At 32.7% G+C, this 22,736-nt stretch overlaps 2 protein-coding genes across 2 annotated transcripts; both read right to left on the bottom strand.

Annotated features, from left to right (window-relative positions):
• Positions 1–3,878: 3,878 nt before the first annotated feature.
• LOC112526127 lies at positions 3,879–4,952 on the bottom strand. The gene is made up of 2 exons (XM_025136521.1): positions 4,459–4,952; positions 3,879–4,329 (listed from the first exon to the last, which is right to left on the bottom strand). Exons 1-2 carry the CDS (start codon positions 4,847–4,849, stop codon positions 4,124–4,126), a joined length of 597 nt encoding a protein of 198 aa, XP_024992289.1. The 5' UTR covers positions 4,850–4,952; the 3' UTR covers positions 3,879–4,123.
• A 6,610-nt stretch (positions 4,953–11,562) lies between these two features.
• Positions 11,563–17,581, bottom strand: LOC112519621 (protein TIC 100). The gene is made up of 11 exons (XM_025127836.1): positions 16,987–17,581; positions 16,254–16,325; positions 15,932–16,021; positions 15,657–15,830; positions 15,019–15,109; positions 14,824–14,886; positions 14,639–14,705; positions 14,365–14,468; positions 13,959–14,085; positions 12,627–13,384; positions 11,563–12,035 (listed from the first exon to the last, which is right to left on the bottom strand). The coding sequence occupies exons 1-11, from the start codon at positions 17,520–17,522 to the stop codon at positions 11,724–11,726; spliced, it is 2,394 nt and encodes a 797-aa protein (XP_024983604.1). The 5' UTR covers positions 17,523–17,581; the 3' UTR covers positions 11,563–11,723.
• Between the last annotated feature and the right edge of the window lie 5,155 nt (positions 17,582–22,736).

Raw genomic sequence — 22,736 nt, 5'->3', positions numbered from 1 at the left:
TATTTTGTTAGAACTCAATGATTATCCTAATTATATTAGAGATTTTTTATATTTAAAATGAGATGTTTATCCTGTATTGGATTGTGTTTATCTGCAGTTAGTTACACAAATTCAGTTATGGGATGAAATCGGATATGGATGAAATCGTTTATGGATGAGCGGGTTTAAGAGTTTAAGAGTTTAAGAGTTTTTAAGAGTTTTAATCAAATGCGTTATAATATAGTATAGATAGTATAGATAATTGTAAAGTTTTATTTAAGTGTTTAATTGAATGAAATAGAAATGTATAAAACCTTATCCTTCTGGGCTTGGGCTTGGGCTTGGTCTTGGCCCACTTTGAAGGATAACAAAAATTCTTTTAATCAGATGGCGCCACGCCACGGAGAGAAAATTTTGAGAGTAATTAATGGACTACTAGCCCATATGATATCGGTAATCATGCTCCTTCCTTTCTACTTTCCTTTATTAACATCAAAACAAAGATGATTATTAAAAAACAATTAATTAAATGATTTTATAATACGACAATTATTTATCATCATACTAAGGAGCTGTTGTTTTACGGTTTAATGGGTTGCATAAGTCATATGGATTATTTGCATAGTCATATCTAACTGTTCGTATGGATTTATTCGGTCAGCCCATGACTGAATCGCTCAGCTACACGAGTAGAGTCGTACATATTCAGCCGGTCCTTTTTCTCTCAATACCCTTGGAAAAAACACGTCTCTTCCTTCCTAAATTCATTTCTTCCTCCTCCAACAGACCATTTACCTTACCTGAAATGGAGTCGATTCTCACTCTCTGAAATGAAGCTTGATTCGTTGGAAGAAACTCATTGGGATGAAGCTCGATCTGCTCATTACTCTCCCCATCTCTCGTTAATGTGTCGGATCCAACGTTTCCCTTCCAGCGCCTCCTATGACATTGTCGGTCTTCCAGTGACTACCACCGTCGGTGTCATCTTTTGATTTTCGTCGTGTCATCTTCTTCGTTGCCATCATCGGTCTTCTTTTGATTTTCAAGCTTTCCAGTGCCTCCTCGACGATTTTGAATGAGCTTGGTGAAGATTTGCTTTTGGGTGTTCCTCCCTACTCATTGAAAATCCAAACTGTCTCCTTCATTTGATTTGATTCGTATATTTAGGGGTCATATGTTTGATACCTTTGATTTTTGGCATTAGGTCTGGAAAAAAAAAAAGTAAAAAACCCAAATCGTCTCCTTCATTGGGTCTGTGATATTAGGTTTGTGAAAAAAAAAACCTAAATCAGTTAGATTGGATGGACATTAAGGAGTAAAATAGTCATTTCTGTCATTCAGATTGATTATTCAGGACAACAATCGAACAACAACTTTTATGTTATCATTCATACAACTTTATCAATACAAACACCTTTATCCATGCAGATCTTAGTGGAAAACAAACCGAACAGTCCTTAATGGGGTTAAATGTGTCAATAATGTAATATATTTTTTATCTTGATTTTTGTTTAGGTATTATAATGTCTTGGAAAAGATGTTTAACGTCACATAGGTAATAACTTGATCCAATTAAATGAGTTTAATTTGTTCTTTTTATTTCACATGCTAAACTGCTATTAATGTTAACTGCTAATAGATATATATAATCCTTATTTTAACTTTTTGTCATAGATACCATAATAATAACAACCACAAAATTTTGCTGAATTGTCTCAAGAAAAGAGGATGAAGTTCCCACGACAAGGTTTCAACTTCATATTCAACCCCACCTTATCCTATGATACTATGTTTTACCTGTTGAGTGATGGTCATGGACTGGTATATTGGGATGTTCTGAAGGGTATTTCGGACTTTTTCTCAAGAATTAGAACATTAATAATAAGCAAAAATTACAAAAACGAGTCCTATTTTAGCATTTGATGTTACAAAATTAATCATGTTTCAGTATTTTATGTTCTTAAAAAAGAGCATCTCCATGCTATTTATTGGTTTTTATGTTAAGTTTCTAAAATATATAATAGAAAATGAATTATTCATAAAAAAAGATGTATGTAAAAAAATAGTGCATTAGATGAATTTGGAAGGATAAACATGTTGTGATTTTAGATTTTTAATAAAAAAATTAGACATAAAAAGTTTTTTTTTAAATTAAATAAAAACTAAAAAGAGTGTATAAATAACATGCAATGGGATAAATCACCTCTCACACATAGGTGGACCTGGTTAAGTGTAATGGGTGGCACGTGCAATCATATCGTTCTCCGTCGAAGGGTAAAAAATTTAGGTTTCGTGAACGGTGCAACCGTATTAATTTGTTGTGTGCCACCGTATGTATTTTGAAACTACAATGATAACAAGTTTTATTTGGTAGAGTTGGTTTGCAAGACTTTTATTCCACCCACACCCAAGTTTGAATCATGTTAGTGTCATTTTATTAGTTAAACGGTGTCACCGTTTAAAAAAAATTCCGTATATAGTCACCGTTTGAAAAAAAATTCCTATATTTTTTTTCTTATAATGAAATGATGCTACCGTTTAAAAAAAATTCTGGATCCGTTCATGTTCTCACATTCCCCTCTTCATTAGTAAATTTGGTTGTCTCTTTCATACCACAAATATGATGAAGTTTTAAGGTACTTTAATATAAATATAAGTTTATTTCATAAAGCTATTCTTTTTGTCTAATAATAATAATTATGAAATGCCCATAAAAAACTAATTTGTGGCTAAATCATGTGACTATCATTTTTATTATATATGAAGGTATTAATACAATTCAATCAACCACAACTTTCTTATATATATTTTATAATTTGTCTGCAACTTTTCATAGTAGTTGGTTCCTTACTTCTCCCTTTTTCTCCTCTGAGCTTACTCTTTTTTTTTTTTTTTTGGTTGTTTCGGTTTAACCTCCACCCGAATGTGTGTCTTTGATTTTATTTTTTATATTTTTTAAAAGAAATCTTGTTTCAATAATATTTTCTTGATTGGAAGGGCCTCCCCCTCTTTATAAAAAAAATATATAAAAATAAGTATTATAATATTATATTTTTAATAAAAAATTTGAGTAATCATAGGTTTCTATATTACACCGACTTGATTGATGTTTATACAAATGATTTGTTTTTAGACACATAATTGGGTGGAAGGGAAGGAAAAAAATGAAATACAAACCATATATCATTAATTTCTAGATAACATTATCTTATTTAATATATATTTATTTAATTCCACATTTCATTCTTTCTTAAATACAAGGATAATGAGTGATAAACCAAGGAAAAAAAATTAAGAACATGATTTCAGGAGGAATAAGACATGAAACTTATCCACTATGGAGGCTCGTCCCACGACCATCAGACGAGTTGTTGGTTGGATCTTCTCATAAGTCATGATTTGATGATATTTGCATAATACTTGACATATTTCGCCCATCAATCACCTTTTTTTTGTCATTTTCTTTTTATCTTTGTCGTAACATTGTGTCTACTATTGTTTTCATAAGGCTAATTCATAATCGCCTTTTATAGGTTACATAAAAAAACAACTTGGTTTAGTTTTCTTTCGGAATTTCTTAATCTTTATTGAGTGTAATTTTTCGTATCATATGCATGTGTGTGAAAAAAGAAATATCACAATTAATACAAGTCAGTTGTTACCGGTTGTTAATCTTTATATTATTCATACTTAATTTTCTTACGATGCATTTTCATAAGCATATCATCTTCATAGACAAGCTCTTATCAAAACATTGATGGGAGATCATTGCTGAGGATGGTTATTTAAAAAAAGACTGGGTAGAGTCAAAAGACTTATTTATTATATTTTATATTAAATAAAATAAACCATAATTGATAAAATCTGAAAGAAAGAAGATGGTGGAATCAAATTTAACCTTATCTAAAAGTTTGTGTATATATTCCATATCAAAATGAGTTGACTAACCATAATTGATGCATAAAGCTTCTATACAATTGATTGATTTATATATAAGAACTATATATATACTCCAACACAAATACAAACCTATATAATCATCCATCATTCTTATTGTTTTGATGAAAACTTGAATATATTGGGATTGCTAATTGATTTGCACTAAAGAATTCAATTAAAACTAAAGCTGATATGTGATCCAATCTTACAACGAAAAGTTCATGAATCGAAGCCAACCTCCACCGGTGTTTGTTGCCTCCGTCGAGCAACTAGACGTTGTCGTCGTCACCGCATAGTCAAATCCAATTTCACCTTTGTCATCGCCACTTCCGCCGGCGGTTACACTTGGTTTCGGGCACAGAAAGAAATTCCTTGAACCTAACTCGATCAGCTTTTCATCTGGATCCAAACCTGTTGATTATGATCTATTTGTAAGAAATCAATGTTATATATAACGATGTATTGACAGTTTATGTAACAATCAACTCTGTGTGTGTGTGTATGAGAGAGAGAGAGAGAGAGAGAGAGAGTTTGGCTTACTTTCTAAACTGAACTGCGAGTAATGGAGCTCGAAACCAGAGGGATTGAGTGACGGAAGGATCGGTCGCCTGCTTTCCTTGGAATACTGCTGTAGAGCGGCGGCGACAAGGTCACTGACAGTCGACTCCAGTGAAATCAATACGTGCACTGGACCTAGACTTCTCTGTACTGTCACGTTAAGCAGCAGTTTCGTCAGCTTCGGACGCACCATTCCCGTTGACGAAGCAACCCTACCGGTACCGGAAATCAAATCCGGTACCGTCCTCGGCCTCCGCAGTTTCCCTACCATATCTTCCGCAGCCTGACCGTGAAACGACATAGCTTTCTCTGTTAATCTCCCTAATTTCTTGTTCTTATCCTGGCCTTTCCGGCTACTTTTGTTCGTCGACATCTATTAATCTCTGTGCAGATACTGCTTCACTTTGTGCCAATATAGGGATGTCGGTCACCGGAGACAAGCGGCGGCGGAGATTTAATGACGAGTTTGAAACATCGAGGAGGAGTGGATTCATATATAGGGGGGGATGGAGGTTTCTTCCCAGAAGGTAGCTAGCGATAGGTTTATTTGGAAGGGAAGAAGGTCGGTTACCGGTTACCGCCCGTAGTGGTTTTTTGGTCTAGAGTAAATTACGTTTTTAGCCCCTATAGTTTGTTAATAATTGTGGCTTTCATCCTTGTGGTTTAAATTTTTCGGTTTTCTCCGTATGGTTTGTAAGTTATTACCTTATGATATACCATTTATTGTTGTTTTGGTCCATGTGGTTTACAATTTTCTATTGTGTTTCGTGTACTTAAAGACAAGAATTAGTCCAGTGACAAAAATAGCAATAACTTAGGGGTGTTTAAAAAAATCTTTGGACCACTTAAATCGGTCGAACCAAGTAAAAAACCAGACTATTTTTGGTGGATTAAGCGGTCTGACGGTTCAGTCCGATCTCAAAAATAATATAATCGCTCAGTTCGGTTCGGTCTGTGATTTGAACGTTTTTTTAGCGTTATGGATCAATCGACAACAAAAAATATACATGTATTAATTATATTTAGTTTTCATGTTATATGCTTAATTTTGAAGGCACAATTAAAAAAACGTTTTCCTATGAAATAGGTTTTTAGTTTTTATTTCTCAGTTGACCATGGTGTCTAATTTGGCAATATTCTAAAACTCGTCAAAAATAAAATCCAAAATTCCAAATCACCCTTCGACTTGCTCACTGTTTGTCCAAAATTCCAACTTTTATTGATGAACCTGTTTAACCTTTATCAACTTACTCAAAAAAAAAAAATAGAGATAGACATTTCTTTTATATTTCAATATACTATTTTTTTTAATAATGTTATATTGGTAAAAAAATTCATTTTGGATAAAAATATTATATTTTTTTAATTTAAAATTAATAAAAGACCTAAACCGATTTGACAAGTTTGGTAACTTACTTCTAAACCGTTTGGTTTTGAAATTTTTCTAAACTGACATTGCGATTTGGTTTGTGGTTTGGGGGATTAAACTATCCAAATCGGAGCGCGAACACCTTTAAATAAATTACAAACTATAAGGATAAAAATTGTAATTTCTAAACTATAGGGACTAATATAGAAATTATAAACAACCATAGGAACTAAAATAAAAACTATTAACAAACTACATGGATTAAAATCGTAATTTACTCTTTAGTTCAAGATGGAATGTTGCATGATCGGTTATCGACGGTTTGATGCGGTTTTTTATTTTGGAAAATTTACAATTTTTCTTTTTTCTGATTAATATTTATATTAACTGAAGAAGCCAAAAACACTTGAACTGAAATACAGGTGTCAAACGCTGACTTGTTGAGAAGGTTAGCCAGTGACACGTGGCGACGGTCAAAGCCGAAAAGGTTTTCAAAGGTGCATGCATATTATTATTAGCCCCATGCATATTGCAAGGACAACGCGATCTGAAAAGTCATATCCATGCGATTGTGATTTTCCATACCTTATACTCTCATACAAGGGTGCTCAAAAACCCGACTAACCCGATCAATTCGATCAACCCAAACCAATCCAACGCGAAATAACTCAATCCAAAGCAACCCGGTGTCTAATCGAATTGTAAAATTGTCAAACCATAGTTATTGGGTTGATATTGGGTTACTATTATTTGAACCCAACCCAACCCGATGAACCCGATATCTTTTTATTTCTTGGATTTAATATGCTTGTTGAATTTATATTAATATATACATTAGACAATTACATTATCATRTATGCTTTTCATATACACATATTTTCAATCTATTCATATCTCTATATAACTCATTCATATATATGTTCAGTAACTGCGAACATATATATGTAAATTGAGAAAATTAACTGAATGTGATATACATAAAAAATATGGATAAGTTGTATCAGATAGTTGATGATGAAAAAGAAATTATGAGTAGAGAAATAACATATTCAATGTTAAAAGAATACTTTAATATACCAAAATATCAACCCGACCAACCCGTACGGATTGGGTTGGGTTGCACTTTGGTTTGGGTTGGGTTGGGTTGTTCAAATGTCTTCAACCCGATCAACCCAACCCATGAGCACCCCTACTCTCATATGTCAATAATTGAGTCATGCAATTTGGATAAATACCATAAACCAAAAATCTTGTGATAATATGAGTCCGGATAAAAAACGTTAAAAGTGCTCTGGACCTTGATCATTTTTTATCTCATCGTTACCCTATGAATTCCGCTTCTCATGGGAATTGATCTGGTGCATTTTGGTATATCTTATTAGGATTGATCTCAATTAGGATTCATTCAAGGATGGAGATATGTTCTTATCTTTTCTATCGTAACTTTCAGTCTCATCGAAACTCAACCATATATTGTTATTAACTATTTGTGTATATATAGATGAATACATATAAAAAATTATGTTAGTTTAGATTGGAGGATCGAGAATAGAAAGTGGTAAGAAGAGTCTCCATTGGACGGTTAATGATAACATTAGATCGGTTGGTGTTGGTTGTTCTAACGATTGTTTCCAGGAAATCCCCACCAAAAGATACACACTTCCGTCTGTTTCGAGAAATATATCGTTCAATTCCGATCAAGGCAAAAGGCATTCTCGACCTTAAGATAGCAAAGGACACTTTGAATTTGAATCTAAAACAATAGAAGATAGAGGGCGAGCTTGTTGGTAGTTCGTGGATATCATGGATGGTCTCTTTTTTTCCTCTGAATCTAAAGCAACTATAGAAGGAGATGTGGTGATGGACCAAAGCATATGTGAAGTAGGTACTGAAATATTCGAGACATCACATCTCAATTTTCAAAATAAATATTTTAAAAGTATGTTGTCTAAAATAAAAATGACTCCACAGTACATTACATTTTCATGTAATTACCTTAATAAAAACTATAATTTAATTTTACACTAAAGCAAACATTGTTCTGTTTTATAAAAAAAAAAATCCAATCAATATAACTTAATAAAATTTTAGATTAACAATTAAATGCTTAAAATACCACTTGATAAATTAAATTTGAAAAACTTATAAACCACAACAAATTACTTAAAATTATGTTTTTTTTTTTCATCCAAAACATTATATATAAGAACAATTTTGAAGTAAAAAAAGAACATTAAATGAAAAATGAAAATGGATATTTGTAGTAAGTTTGAAGTGGAAATTTTGAAGCCATCAAAACATGGTCAACACATGGCCTCAATTTGGCAAGTTGCAGCCCCAACTTGTTGGGAGTTGGGACCATGGATTTTTCTTTAATATTTTAAATGATAAATGCAGCATGAAACAAAAATAAATGTTTGCTGTTGGTCCTTGTTTGAGGTAGAAGCATGAAATTTGAAATTACAAGAAAATGGAAATGAGATCAATTTTCAAAATAAAAATAAAAAATATGGTCACGGAAGATTGTTATTTACGTGGTCAAACAATTATAAAATAATTTTTTCTGGTTATTTATCATTTTTTTTAAGATTTGAAATACTGATTTTATATTATTTTGATAATATCTGTTTGTAAGCAAATTAATTTTAGATTATTAGACATTTTGATAACATAAATCTATAGGATTTGGATTCCATGTCGTTATCTACTATAGATTTATAGGTAGGTTAAGGCAAACATACTCATTCTACCACCCATTCATACCATATATAGACTTACTTTTTATTTACCAGAAGAGTACTCGTATAATGTAACGAGATAAATCTTCATTTTAATATTTAATTTTATTATTTGTCTCTATCGATATAATAAGATTTTATGTGGTTTTGAGAAAACGATAATATTTTTTTTTTGAATGAAATATAAATTTGAAGATAGCATAAAAAATTTAATAAAAGTAAAATCGATATTAGTATCAAGTTAACTATTTAATAGTTCTCGTTTTTTTGTGTAACTTCTTTGATTCAATTTTTTATTACAATTTAATTTAGGTCTAATGACAAAATAATTTGTTTTTGGTTTAATAATATAATTTTTTATAAATATAATAATTAAATATTCTGTTAGAACTCAATGATTCTCTTAATTATATTTTAGATTTTTTATATTTAAAATATATGTTTATCTTGTATTTGATTATGTTTATCTGCAGTTAGTTACATAATTTAAAAATAGAGCTTTAATAAATTGTATTTACGCAAAATCAATTGTAATCTTGAATTTTAAGTAATGTGCATCAATAAATAATATTTCATACATAAAAACTGATTTTTAAGAGTTTTGTCAAATGCTTTTCAATATAGCATAGATAATCATGAGTGGTTAAAAATCAATTTATGCATAACTCGACTTCAGACCTTTTTTTGTTAACTGTGAATATATGGACAAACTTGTATGTACCTCGACTAATTGCAAAGGTTTTGAAGAATAGTCAGAAAAATCTCCAATAACTTTGCAGGACTTAACTCGATAAACTTTTGAGTCAAATCATCAAAATACTCAAATCTTATTATCAGTATAATTAACTTATAAGGTTAATCTTGTAGTAGAGAACCAAGAGGAATCCTTGATTAGATGGTTGTATAAAACTAAGGGGTTGTTTACCTAAATGCTTATCCAGTAAGCGTTTATCATTAGGAGTCAACAATGTAATTTATTTTACCGGATAAGATTGTAGTACATCAAAATGGTATCGTATGCAACAATTTACTCGGTAAGCACTTACCCGGGTAAGAGTCGTCACCATCACTTACCGAGTAAGACTCTTCGTCTTTATCATTGCTCTTATCGGGTAAGATTTTTGACCATTGTCATGTTCATTCGGTAAAAAAAAACTACCGAGTAAAAACTTACCGGATAAACGTTTAGTAAACGACACCTTACGAATTGTAATTGTTGGTTGTAAGATGCGGTACTTGCTAGAATATTTTACTATTAGGAAAAGGGAAGATTGAGATTTAAACGTTGAATACAAAAAATTATTTGAAGAGGGATGAGCCACAAATAACATGACACGTGGTGTAATTATTTAATTTATTTGGAGCTTTTAAAACAATATTGTTGGAGCCACCCCACCACCACTTACGTTGTCAATTGATCATGTCTCTTACCCAAGTGAGGTCTTGGTCATTATTATTATTTTATTTTCCAACAATTTAATTCGTATTTGGTTTGTATAATGTTTTTGGATGAAATAGAATTTATTAAAAAAAATTGACTTTGAAAGAATTGGAATGAAACGTTGTCAGGTTTGACCATCTGTTTAATTGGCAGACATTGTAATGGAATCCCTTAAAGAATTAGAATCTGTCTGTTTGGTTCACAGAATTTAGCTTTGAAGTTGGAATGAAATATTAGTAAATGACCAATATGCCTTTTTTGAATTTTTTTTTTCAAAACTAAAAATAATTGTTTAATATGTAAAACAATAAAAATACACAATCCAAATAAAACTATAAGCCAAACGACAATATTAAATCGATAGTGGTCGGCGGTGGTTCAGATCGGTGGTGGTCCATGGTGGTTCAGATTGGTGGTGGTCCGCAGTGGTTCAGATGGCAGTGGTCAGCAATAGTTCAAAGCGATGGTGATGCGCGGTGGTTCAGATGGAGGTGGTCAGCAGTGGTTCAGATTGGCGGTTGCGGCGGTGGTTCAGATCAGTGGTTATTCAGATATTTGGTGGTCGGCGGTGTCCGACGGTGATTTAGATTGGTGGTAGTCGTCGGTGGTCGGCAGTGGTTTAAATCGGTGGTGGTTCGTGGTGATTCAGGTGGTGGTTCGTGGTGATTCAGGTGGTGGTGGTCGGATGTGATTCAGATCGGGGGTGGTTCCAATCGGTGGTTGTTCATATCAGTGATGGTCGACGGTGGTTCAGATTGGAGGTAGCCGAGTGATTTGGATCGGTAGTAGTTGGTGGTGGTTAAGATCGATGGTGGTCTGTGGTGATTCAAATGATGATGGTCGACAGTGGTTCAGATCAACGGTGGTTTATAATGGCGGTGGTTTAGATCGGTGGTGGTCGACGATGGTCATATTGGGTTTTATGAGATTAGGATATATTCGGTTAATGGCATATTTGGTATTATGAATATAGCATATTCAATTCCATTAAAATACCAGGTAGTTGCTAAGGAATATTATATTCCTTTATTTGTGGAATTTGTAGGATTTTGAAGATTATTTTCGTGAAGAAAAATGAACCAAACGTGAAAATGGAATTTTATCAATGAAATTCAACATTCCAATTCCATCAAATTTCTTCAAAATCTACGAACCAAACGCAACCGTTACTTTATATTAAAATTATGTTACTAATAGAAAAACTATGGTAATGAAAAACCCAAAAACAACAAAAATTAATGACATATTTTATATCCCATGTGACTGAGACTTCCATTTGCTTTTCTAAAAGTCAAAAATAAGAATGGATCATGCTTATACAATAAGCTGAAATTCAGACGAAAACACCATCATATGTGATAGTGATACTGCAATATGGAAGAAAACCAGGATGAATGCATGACTTTTTAATGTAGTGTTACATATGATATGATGAAGATGTTCATACTTTTTGTAAAAGGATCAGTATTAAGCTTTTAAATATCCATAATCTATCAAAACCTCGTATCTATCGCATTTATCTCGATTACTTTTTATGTAAAAAAATGGATCGGATTGAACAGGTTCATACAACAATTGAGTCTTGGTAAAATGTCAAAAATGCCACAGCTAGCTATGTCTGCCAACAATAAACGAACATTACAAAAGACCAAGTGTCTGATTAGGCACCAAGGGTACTTGTGTAAAATAAAGAACATATCTAAATGGGAATGTGCAAGGATAATATACCTAAGTCTTCATTAGGCCAAGTGAAGGTTTGTAGTTTTTGCATCATGTTTCTTTTAAGACCAAGTTTGGGCTTTGAGCGAATGATCTGCTTCTTAACCTGGTTACGTGCCGTTAAAGTCAAACTCAAAGTCGAACCTTGGTCAAACATTCGTTTAAATCCGACACTGCTACTTTTTCTGCTCCATTCACAAGACCCGAATGATGATGAAGAACAAGCTGCTGGCTTTGTTTGCAACTTGGACTCCTTCCATGCCATAAATAATTGATGTACATGAGATGGCACCTGAATTGGATGGAACACAGTGTTAGTTGAATCTCTATCCATCGGGATAGAGGTAAGGTCTGCGTACATCTTACCCTCCCGGAGAACCCACCTTTGTGTGGGATTTACTAGGTCCATTCGGTTGGGGTTGGTTTTTACTACACCTATAACATGTTCTTTGCTGAACCGTGTAAAATAAATTAATTTTACGTTTCTTGAAACTTTAATGGGGCGTTTGGTTGGCAGAATGTTTTCTGAAGGAATGAAATCTGTCAAAGGAATTGGAATCTAGAATGTTATTATGTTTAACCAAGTTTTGGTTGGCAGGGGATGGAATGTCTATTTGGTTTACAGAGGGATTGAAACGAAATGATGAAAAATGACCAAAATACCCTTTCTTTGAATTTGTATTTTGCATTTTTTTCTTAAAGTATAAACATGATAATTTAAGAAAATTAGTTTAATGGATAGTTTTGTCCTCTTAGGAAAATTGGTTGGAATGGAATTCAATTCCATTCCATAGGTAACCAAACGGGCCCCAAAGTGTGTGAATTACCGACCCTAACAGTCAAAGGATTGACCATACAAACATGGATGGTAGAAGAAACTCACCAGAGATGCAAGCCCACAAGAAGCAAACGGCAAGGAAGACGCAGCAAACGGTGAGGATCTTCCACCTTTCTTGCCCTTTGCGTCATTTATTGTTGAATCTTCATCTTTAACAAAAGATCCAAAGCTAGGTGGTGTGTTTTCATCATCGTCTTCGTCATCATCTTCATCTTCAACTTCATCCTCATCTTCCTCCTCGACAACTTTACCATCATCACCAGAAACTTTCTCAGATTTTCCAGTTGCTTCATCATCATCATCATCATCCTCTTCCAACCCCAACTCCATCTTCTTTTGCTCTTCTTTCTCCAATCTCCTCAACTCATCATCCATTTCTTCAATGATCTCCTTTAATTCAGATTCAGCTTCTACTATGTCGATATCTGTTTCTATTATTTTCATCTTCAATTCACTTTCTTTCTTCTTCTCTTCAGTCTGTTTCTCCAGGTTTTCCAGCATCGACTTGCATTTATCTTGCATTGATGTTAGCATACGCTCAAAAAAGTTGCGGTGGTCAACTTTACGCATGTCTTCGTTTCCAATAGGTAAGAACTCAACCTTGCTGGGATCAACATCTTCCCCCTCCTTCAATGGTGGTTGCCAAAACATCCGGATCCCATATTCTTCATCATCTACATAGTTTATTATACGTCCGGTTGGTGTGTGTAGGATAACAGGATCCTCGGTATATACCAGCTTGGATGGATCTTCAGGATCAGGTTCCGGCTCCTTGTTAAGCAGAATAAACTCAGGAGGCCCCTCTGTTCAAAATGAAAATCAAATTCCTAATTCCTTTAATATAATGAATCAGACCGAAATTATATAATACGAATCCTAGAAACAACCATGGATGCAATCAAATTGTTGAGCCATATAAGGCTATGTTTGGCAAATTGGCTGAAAAGCTAGCAGATAAACTAGTCATTTTTGGTTTTAAGAAAAAACTAGCTGATAAACTAGATAACAATATAAAATGACTTGAAAGACATGCTGAAACATTAACTTGGAAAGTATAAGGATATAATTGGAAAAAAGTGGAAAAGCCCTAGAGCCTATTAAAAAAGACTACTTGAAGTGGCTTTTTGAAAAGCAAATTTATGGCTAACGAAATGGCTTTTTCAACAAGCTAACTTGCGGTTGCCAAACATGGCCTAAATCCAATGTCTTTGATTTATCATTTCCTACAGGCATTACCGCACACGTGATTTTCTCACCTAGCAGTTCTCGATAAACGGATGCACAAATCGATTTTGTAGAGATACAATTAGTTTAAATTAGCATACTGATGAATATGTAGGATCAAAATATCAAATAACAAATTCTCAAATATTGTACCATTTTTCCACCAATACTCGAGCTCAGCTGGCATGGGTAGCCTTAGCGGGGCTTTATAAAACGAGTTTATCCACATCTGTCGTTCTTCATCCACGTCCTCGATGTAAGCTTTCCAGTAATCAGGGACCTGATGAAAGCAGAGTGAAAAGGAGTTGGACTATCATAAGAGGTATTCATTAGAGAATTCGTACTTATAAATAAAGGATGATCAACTTTTTGTTGTAAAAAACTCTTCATTTGTCCGAATGATAGATTTTCGACAAAAAGGATAGGGTACAAAGGTTTTTTTGTATTTATTTTTCCACAATTAGTCCAAAACTACTCATATTTACATTTTGCAAAGAAATACTGTGCGACTGTTGAAAAAGTAAATAACTTTATAAATAAAGTAAGAAGAGGATTTTACTTCACAAAACTGGTTAATAAAGCCTGGTGCCATCCACACGTCCTCTCCTTCATACAGATAGGGATGCTGAGGATCACTATATGGACCACGCTCTTCTCGGACCACTGTAAAGGACAACAACAAAGTTTTGACGGAAGAGAAAACGTATCATCTATAAATATCTCTTAGGGACTAAAACTTTTCTTGTTTATTTATGAAGTTTCCGCGTATATTGAACTAAGGATTCACAATAATTTAGTGAAAAACTGAAAAGATAAAGAAATAGACATCATACTTCCATCAGGTTTGTTAACAAACATCCGAGCCTTTGCTGCAGCCACTTCCGCTATACCTGCATGCAACTGAAATACCTTTGTATTAGTTGATTTATCATATTTGGAGCTAAAATACAGACAATAAAAATAATTAAAATAAAGAACGGTCCAAGAGAATCCAATGAATAGAAAGATCTTGAGTTACCGCTGAAGTCTCAACATCACAACCATGATCTTCCTCCAGAAACTCTCCAAAGTAAAACCGTCCCTGCACAAATAACAGCAAAAAGTTACCATTTCTCCGAAGCACAAACGTTAACTGCCAGTTTCTCCTTTTTTACTGGACAACAGTAATGATTCTATCCCTGGGAAGAGATTTTAATCACTTGTAACAACTTACATAAGTGGTACGTTCATTCAGTTCAAAAACACCACAACCATGCATTCTGGCATGCTTCCATTGACCAGCATAACGGTATCGACCCTTCTCCCTACCATCAAAAAACCAACATGATAACTAAGCTATAACCATAAATATATGATTTTGTATGCAAGAGAACGAAAAAATGGTATTATTGAACTTTAAACGTATGCAGACACCAATGGTTGTATCTTCCTAACACAAAGAAAGAGTTCAGCAGATGACAAATTGCACCATCTAAAGAGCATCTGAAACTTCTTTGTTTAATTTTGCTACTGATCTTTTCTGTGTTTGCAAGCATTTCCAAATATTTAGAAAATAAAAAGAATAATGTCTAGAAAAATGGCTGTACAACTCAAGAATAAGTGCCAAAACTCTTTATAGAACTCCATGCATTTTAAACATATGTCCTGGGATAACAAGTCAAGAAACTACATGCAAACTCTTGTTCCAAGTATAAACAACTACACCACTAACAACATACTGTTGGAATGATTCAAAATGAGCGCAAAATTATAAGCAACGGTTGAGGGGAATAAAAATGATATGTAGTTTTGATAAGCATCATATAGAACATAGCCTCATGAAGGGATTTGACTATTCAACATAAAGCTTACGGTTTCTCTCCAAATTGTCTGACCCATTCCTCATTTTCATAGAATGGGATCTCACGACGGCCCCGAGAGAAACGGACACAATCTTCAATATCCTTCTCCAGCCATTCCTTGTCTTCTGGTGACATGAAATCTCTCTTAAATATATATCCTTCAGCGCGCATTTGAGCTTCAAGCCTGGAAATAGAAAGAGCGTTGGTTATGCAATATCTTTGCTTAATTGTGTTGTGTTTGTTTGGAAGCGAGAAGAAAGAACATAGATGAGATCATAAACATACTCTGAACCTGGGACGGGCTCATAAGTAGGAATGTCAACTTCAAGAACCCCATGACCCTCTGGGTTGTTTTGCAACCATTCACCTTCATATCTGCAATAATCCAGCAACATAGATATGACCTCAAGAGTTGGTCATTAACAATGCATTAAAACCTTACCCCTCCCAGACCCCCCACCTTTTGGTGGGAGATACCTGGAGTAGAGGCTGGGTCTGCGTACACATCTTACCCCTCCCACAACCCATCTCCGGATGGGATATACTAGGCTCGTTTAATTTACTGTATTAAGAATTTCCAAGAAGAACATATGCAATATAAACGAACCTGACCAGTCCTTGCTCAGCTTCATAAACACCTTTGCCATGAGCCAAATCATCCCAGACAGTGCCTTCGTACCTTGAGATAGAACACGCAGGTTATCAGTAGCCAAGTCTAGTTTCTACACAAGAAAATGTTTTTTATGCCCATCTTCTTCAGATAAATAATCATATAGAGAAAACAGTAATGGCAGACTCCATATCTAGCAGATCTTGGTGTCAAAATGTTTTTGTTTCTTTAGAGTGGAGCAGCCCACGAAAAAGAAATGGTTGGAACAATCTAACATGGCCCTAAAGAACAGAAAGTTATAATGTTCAGCGATTAGCATGTGCTCAATGCTAAGTACAACTCTCAAAATTAACTTTAACCGATGCATAATGTGCATCAAGTATCAAATCTCACATGAGTACGCAGTTTCTAGCAAATCCCTTTATAGTGTATTACAATACCTAATGGAAAAGGTTCAAGTGAGCATAAAAAGTTAAGCCCAGTAATGCACTACCAGAAGGTAACCAAATGGGCACCTCTTAATGAGCACAGCAGGGCTCAGATAATCAACTTAGGGTTCCAATTAACTCTTAATTTCTAATTAACCAAAAGTTAATCTGCTTTTGCACGAATTTCTCTATCAAAAGAGGCACAAATCATTCAAAAAACTAGAAATTCAGCAATTAACCCAGATAATTAAACAACGGAGCTTATCATAACAAAATGTACCAACACAAATGAAGCAACTTACGTGCTGCCATCGGCAAAAACGAAGCTATGCCATTGCAAAAACTCCTCAATCCGATCAAGTTCTTCGATAACCGATTTTGGATTACGAATATCGAAATGATTGTGGGGAACGACGGGGTAATATTTCCGATATGGTACATAAAACGGGGCAATAGGCGGGTCCTTACCCTCCTTAATCTCCTGATTAATTATATTAAGCTCATCCTCCTCAACAAAATTCGGATCCCATCCAGGTTTGGTGAGAAGAGGCGGACCATCCGCCCAATACTCTTTCAAATCCTCCTCTTTCCAGTTCTCCGGGTCATGCGGAAAATCGTACAACTCTTCCCTGTCATCGACGTAGTCTATATCATCTACCTCATCCAACTTTTTGAACTCCTCCGATTCGAGAGCTTCACAGGCCTCTTTGAAGAATGATTCAGCCTCCTCGGAGTCTTCTTCAGGTTCTGGGAGCTGATTGGCGAGTTCTGAGAGTTCCAGGTCTTCGGTATCGGATAATGACTCTGGTTCTTGTGGAGGGGGTCTCCTTCTCGACATTTTTGTTCAACTGGATTAGGGGAGAAGAGAAGACGAAAAAGATAAGGTGTGAAGAGGTGCGTAGCGGCAAGAAGGGGAGTGTGCCAAATTCTGCAAATTCTTTTGCCTTAAATACCAACGATAACCACAAAGTGAATGAAATTGCCCACAAAATCACACCTTATTTCATAACATTTGAAAGTGAAGTTGGTGAAGAGTAAGTTACATATTTGGTCTATGTGGTTATAAGGATTAGGCTTCCTTCGTCTCTATAGTCTATACCTTTCATTAGACCATCCATATGTTTATTACACGAGGGACAATTTTGTCATTTTACATTTGGTTCTTCTTCTCCCCGTCGTTCTTCCTCAACCCAAGTAAGAAACTCAAATTAAATAAAGAAATTGTGTATACAAAACCGATGTAAATCAAAAACCCTAGTTCTAAATAAAAAACAAGAAAACTCTGAAACTAAAATAATAAAAAAGAAAAATCTCTTGAATTTTAAGCATAAACAAGAAAACCCCTGAATTTAAAGATACAATTGAAACAGCAAGTGAAGTATGTGAAATCGAAGTAGCAGATTCTTGTGCACATAGCTCTAGTATGCTAACTACCATATGCTATAAGAGCCCTTCGTTTATTTTGGTAATGATGGCATAGTTCTGGCATAGGTTGTGTTTGAGAAGTAACAAAAGGGGTCTTGTGTGACTTGATTTCATACCTTTTTATTCTTGATAAACGTGTTTTGGTTTTTGGATGTGAACTTTGAAAATAATATGAAGAATCATGGTGGGGGCGATGACAAAACTACCCCTCATATAAGGGGCAGTGGAACGATTAATGTAGATAAAAAAGATAGAGTCCAAGCAAAGAACTTGAATCCAAAACAGAATGCAAATTTTGTAACGCAATTTAACATCTTATGTTAAATCAGGGACCTAATCATGTAATTTTCTTGCAAACCACAAAGACCAAATATGTAATTTAAGTTATTCAAATTCTAGATTATTCTCCTACCATTCCACTAAAAGATACTCTTATGTATTAACATATAATCAAAATATAAGGTGAGAGCAACTAGCGGAGGCCGGAGGGTAAGGCTTTTAGTTGTTAACTAGGGGGAACACTCGCCATCAAGCACCTGAATAGACTAAAAACAGGGGAAACCGTGACTTGAAGATCGTCATTATATGAAACATAACATTTTTTTAACTTATTGACCGATTAAAACACAATACTGCACCATAAGCTTTCAATAGGGTTAGGTTCCGATAAGGAGAGTTAATGTGAAAAATCTAAGAAGGGATCTTCACCCATACATGCATATTAAGATGTGATGCATCGAGATAAGATACACCGAGATGCACCAGATCAATCCCCGTATCAAACGTCATTCATAAATGAGTTTGGAATTAAATATGATCAATGATCCAAATTCCTTCGTACACTTCTCATATTAACTCTTATTCTCACGTAATAATTCACGGCTTTCAATAACCATTGATATTTTATTACTAGTAAGTTACCAAACACTTTGGAAATCCACATCTATCACATATTTCATAATAAGTACAATATCTTCTTTAAATCCTCGCCATTACTTGTATAATAAATTAATGTTGATTTTATTTTATTTTTATTGTAAAATATTTTTGTCACTTGATTAATATATCTAACAAAGTTACTGAATCATATGTTAAATGAGCAGTTGTATTATTTTGGCATCAACAAGTATAAGGCACGGAGGCCTACTTACGATTGAATGAGTTGGTTTTGATGAACAAATATGGATGACTTAATGGTTGTCAATGTTCACAAAAAGATTAAGACATTGTTTGACAAATATAAGCTAGCTTATTTTATATGTACATGTTTGGAGGACCATAAATTAACTTATTGAAACGTTACTTTTGAAAGTTTATTAATACTTTTTCCAGTTGTAACATTCATTAATATTAATTATTATTTATTACTACTAATAATAAATAAATATTAATTATTAATAAATATTGAGTAAAAATAAATTATTACTATCAACAAGTATCATCTAAACGTAATATTAATTATATATTATACATTAACTTAATCATTTACAATATATTAATCATATCAATTATTGTTATAACTATTATTCAATGTTTTTAGTTATCAAAAGGTAAACATAAAATTTTTAAAAATATTTATGTTTTAAAAATTTTATGTAAGTTACATCAAAATTACTTATTTTGTTTTATAGATAATTAAATTATGTTAAATGATTATGATAAAATATCTAATTTATTTAGTAATCATATATTTTAAAAAATTATGAATTAATTAAAATATATGAGGTTAACACTTTTATATTTATTCATATTATATCTTAATGATTATTTAAAATCATAAATTAATTAAAAAAAAGTTCTAAAATTGGTTACACAAATCCGAAATTTATACATATATAACAATCAATTTGAATTTTTTTTAGTAAACATATTATATATTTATTTATTATCATCTTTTAGATATTAATTAAAATTGTATACTTTTAAAGATTTGTTTTAGTTATATTATGAAATATTGTATTGACTAATTTTTGAAAATGTTATTCTTGGTCATTATATATGTTACAAAGTTAATTTTTACCAAACATGATTTATTCATCAGCTAGCTTATTAGCTATCAACCGACTTATCAACAACTAGTTTGTTTATCAGCTACCAGCTAGCTTATCAATTATCAAACAATTTATCAGCTATCAGCTAACTTATCACCTAGTTTATCAAACGTAACTTTAAATGTTAAAAAAATTTATTGTATTATTTTTGCATTTTGAACTCCTGATGCTCTAAAGAAGGACTCTTTCATATCAAATTTCTCTTGTCTGCCACATTAGATTTTCCTTCTTACATCAACTTTCTACCATCAATCATTAGTTGGCCCATAATCTAAAATTTTAATTATTTTATATTATTTTTAATTATTTTATATTATTAAATTAGATTGAGTCCCATCACTTTTGATGAACAGAAAATCCATTTTTATGAACATTTTCTCTTCCACCTTGGTATGTACCTGTTTCTTCCTATGGTATAAAAATTTATAAGTGAATTACATTAGTGATTGCTAAATTTTTGGATTTACACTTTAAAATAAATTATTTATACTGATGGTTTTTAACTTTTCATTTTCATAACATTCATGGTCCCTCCACTTAACGACATTAGTTAACAACCATTATAAATGACTAATCGGTATTTGAACAAATTATAAGGAACGGAAATGTAATCTGCTCCAAAATTTAATGTGATTCACGGTCTTTTAATTTTTATTAGAAAACATTTTATATATTTATCACAAATTAATTAGCTAAAAATTAAATATATATTAATTAAAAATATTTATATTTATTTGTTGTAGTGATGGTTTCTTTTAATTGTTTGAATAAATAATGTTTTTTTTAATCTTAGTTTATAATTTTTAATTAGTATGTTATTTTAATTATTTGTAGTTTGACTATATATTAATAATCTCATGTTAATCGAACTTAATTTTCTATTTTTCGTCACATATTTCAATTCTAAACCAAAAAGATATGTGACATTATCTTGATTTATGTTTTTTAAACTAGATATTTTTTAACGCTGATTTTTTTGTAAATTCAATAGTTTTTAATTAAATATTTATTAATATGTACTTTATTTTAAGAAATTTAATTTATGATTTTAATAATAATTTTTTTAATAAAAAACAAAAAAAAAACGTGTATCACATCATATTTTGGAATGGATTACACTTTGGTCCTATAGTTTGTTCAAAGACCGATTAGTCTTTCATAAAGGTTGCTAACTAACGTCGTTAAGTGGAGGAACCATGAGTATTATGAAAATGAAAAGTTATGAACCATCGCTAGTTTGTTTTAAGGGCCAAACCCAAAATTTGAACAAACCACAGGGACCATCAATGTAATTTACTCAAAATTTGTAAACTAGTAGTACCAGGTTTAAGAGCCGCATTAATCCTAGATTGTTAAATTAATCAATACTTTCTACTTGAGCTCCATCATGAATTATTTACATTACAAATGGATCGATTTTTCCGTATCCAAACTAATACCAATCTAATCCATTTCATAAATAAAATGCGACCAATAATCCAACCCAAAAACTACTAGTTACAAACAATCTTATTCTAGTCTGGCCCAGTATGAAATTAACTTATAATCATAAAATCGACTGGCATAACATCTACGATTAGATTCAAAAAAGCATAGGCTTTGGGAAATTTGATGAAGTTGGTTGGAAGGAATTCACCGGTTAAACAGAGTTGCTCGGAGAATGAACTCTGAAAAGGTCGAATAAAAATGAATAGAATATGATTAAATATGCTCGTGTCGTAAGGTGTTGGGTTAAGTACCGTAAACAAGTCTCGTTAAGATGCTCTAAAAATTACCACCCGTATAATTATTAGTTAAATGTTTTTATTTTTGATTATATTAATTTTGATATATTACATGTTTTTGCTCAATTATAATCAAACAACGTGGTATAAATTTATTTATAATAGTTAGGCTAATTATTATTCTTCAAAATCGTCAAATTGTTTTTGTTAACCAATACCTAGTTAAAATTCTTTTTAATATTATTATAAAAATAAGGGGTGTGTAAAAAATTAACTGATATAAGTGGAACCGATTGATCCAATTGTAATTAGATTGGATCAGATTGAAAATTCCAACGTCCAATTTGGATCGGTCGGTTCTCGGATGACAATCTAGAACCAACCAAAACCAAACCAAACAAAACCGATCAACATCCAATTACCAATCCAATTAACCATCTGATGACCATCCAACCATTATTCATCTATAATCCAATTAATTTATTTTCAGATTGTTTAAATCGGAATTTGTTTTATCTGAGACTTTGAATTTTTAACTTCCCTTGTGTTGGTTTTATCATTGTTAGATAATTGGATTGAATTAACACACCGGATGGATCCAATCCCATTGAATCATCTACTGGATATTTGATGAACATTCAATAAAAGTATCCAATTGATGGAACCGAACCGATTCAATCATCAATTGAATTGGATTGGATCAGTTATCCAATGTTAATTGAATCGGATTGGTTGACAAAATCCAACATTAAATGGGTGATTTGATCGATTTGATTCCTCTCACATCCAATGGATGTCAATCGATGAACAGGTTAAATGAAAACACAAAAAAAGAGTAATAAATCTACGAAT

This window comes from Cynara cardunculus (genome assembly GCF_001531365.2).
Source record: "Cynara cardunculus var. scolymus isolate 2C chromosome LG 1, CcrdV1, whole genome shotgun sequence".
Taxonomy (NCBI): Eukaryota; Viridiplantae; Streptophyta; class Magnoliopsida; order Asterales; family Asteraceae; genus Cynara; species Cynara cardunculus.
The sequence above is the reverse complement of the archived record's forward strand: the minus strand, read 5'-3'. Positions and strand labels throughout refer to the sequence as shown.

Bases quoted from the DNA above. Each gene is read 5' to 3' on its own strand.
- LOC112526127 (XM_025136521.1), bottom strand. From the start codon at position 4,849: ATGTCGACGAACAAAAGTAGCCGGAAAGGCCAGGATAAGAACAAGAAA. The intron at 4,330-4,458 runs GTAAGCCAAACT...CATAATCAACAG, and splicing joins CTCGCAGTTCAGTTTAGAAA to GTTTGGATCCAGATGAAAAG.
- LOC112519621 (XM_025127836.1), bottom strand. From the start codon at position 17,522: ATGTCGAGAAGGAGACCCCCTCCACAAGAACCAGAGTCATTATCCGAT. The intron at 15,110-15,656 runs GTAAGCTTTATG...TTTTGATGGTAG, and splicing joins AGACAATTTGGAGAGAAACC to GGAGAAGGGTCGATACCGTT. The intron at 12,036-12,626 runs GTGAGTTTCTTC...CATCCAATTCAG, and splicing joins CTTGTGGGCTTGCATCTCTG to GTGCCATCTCATGTACATCA.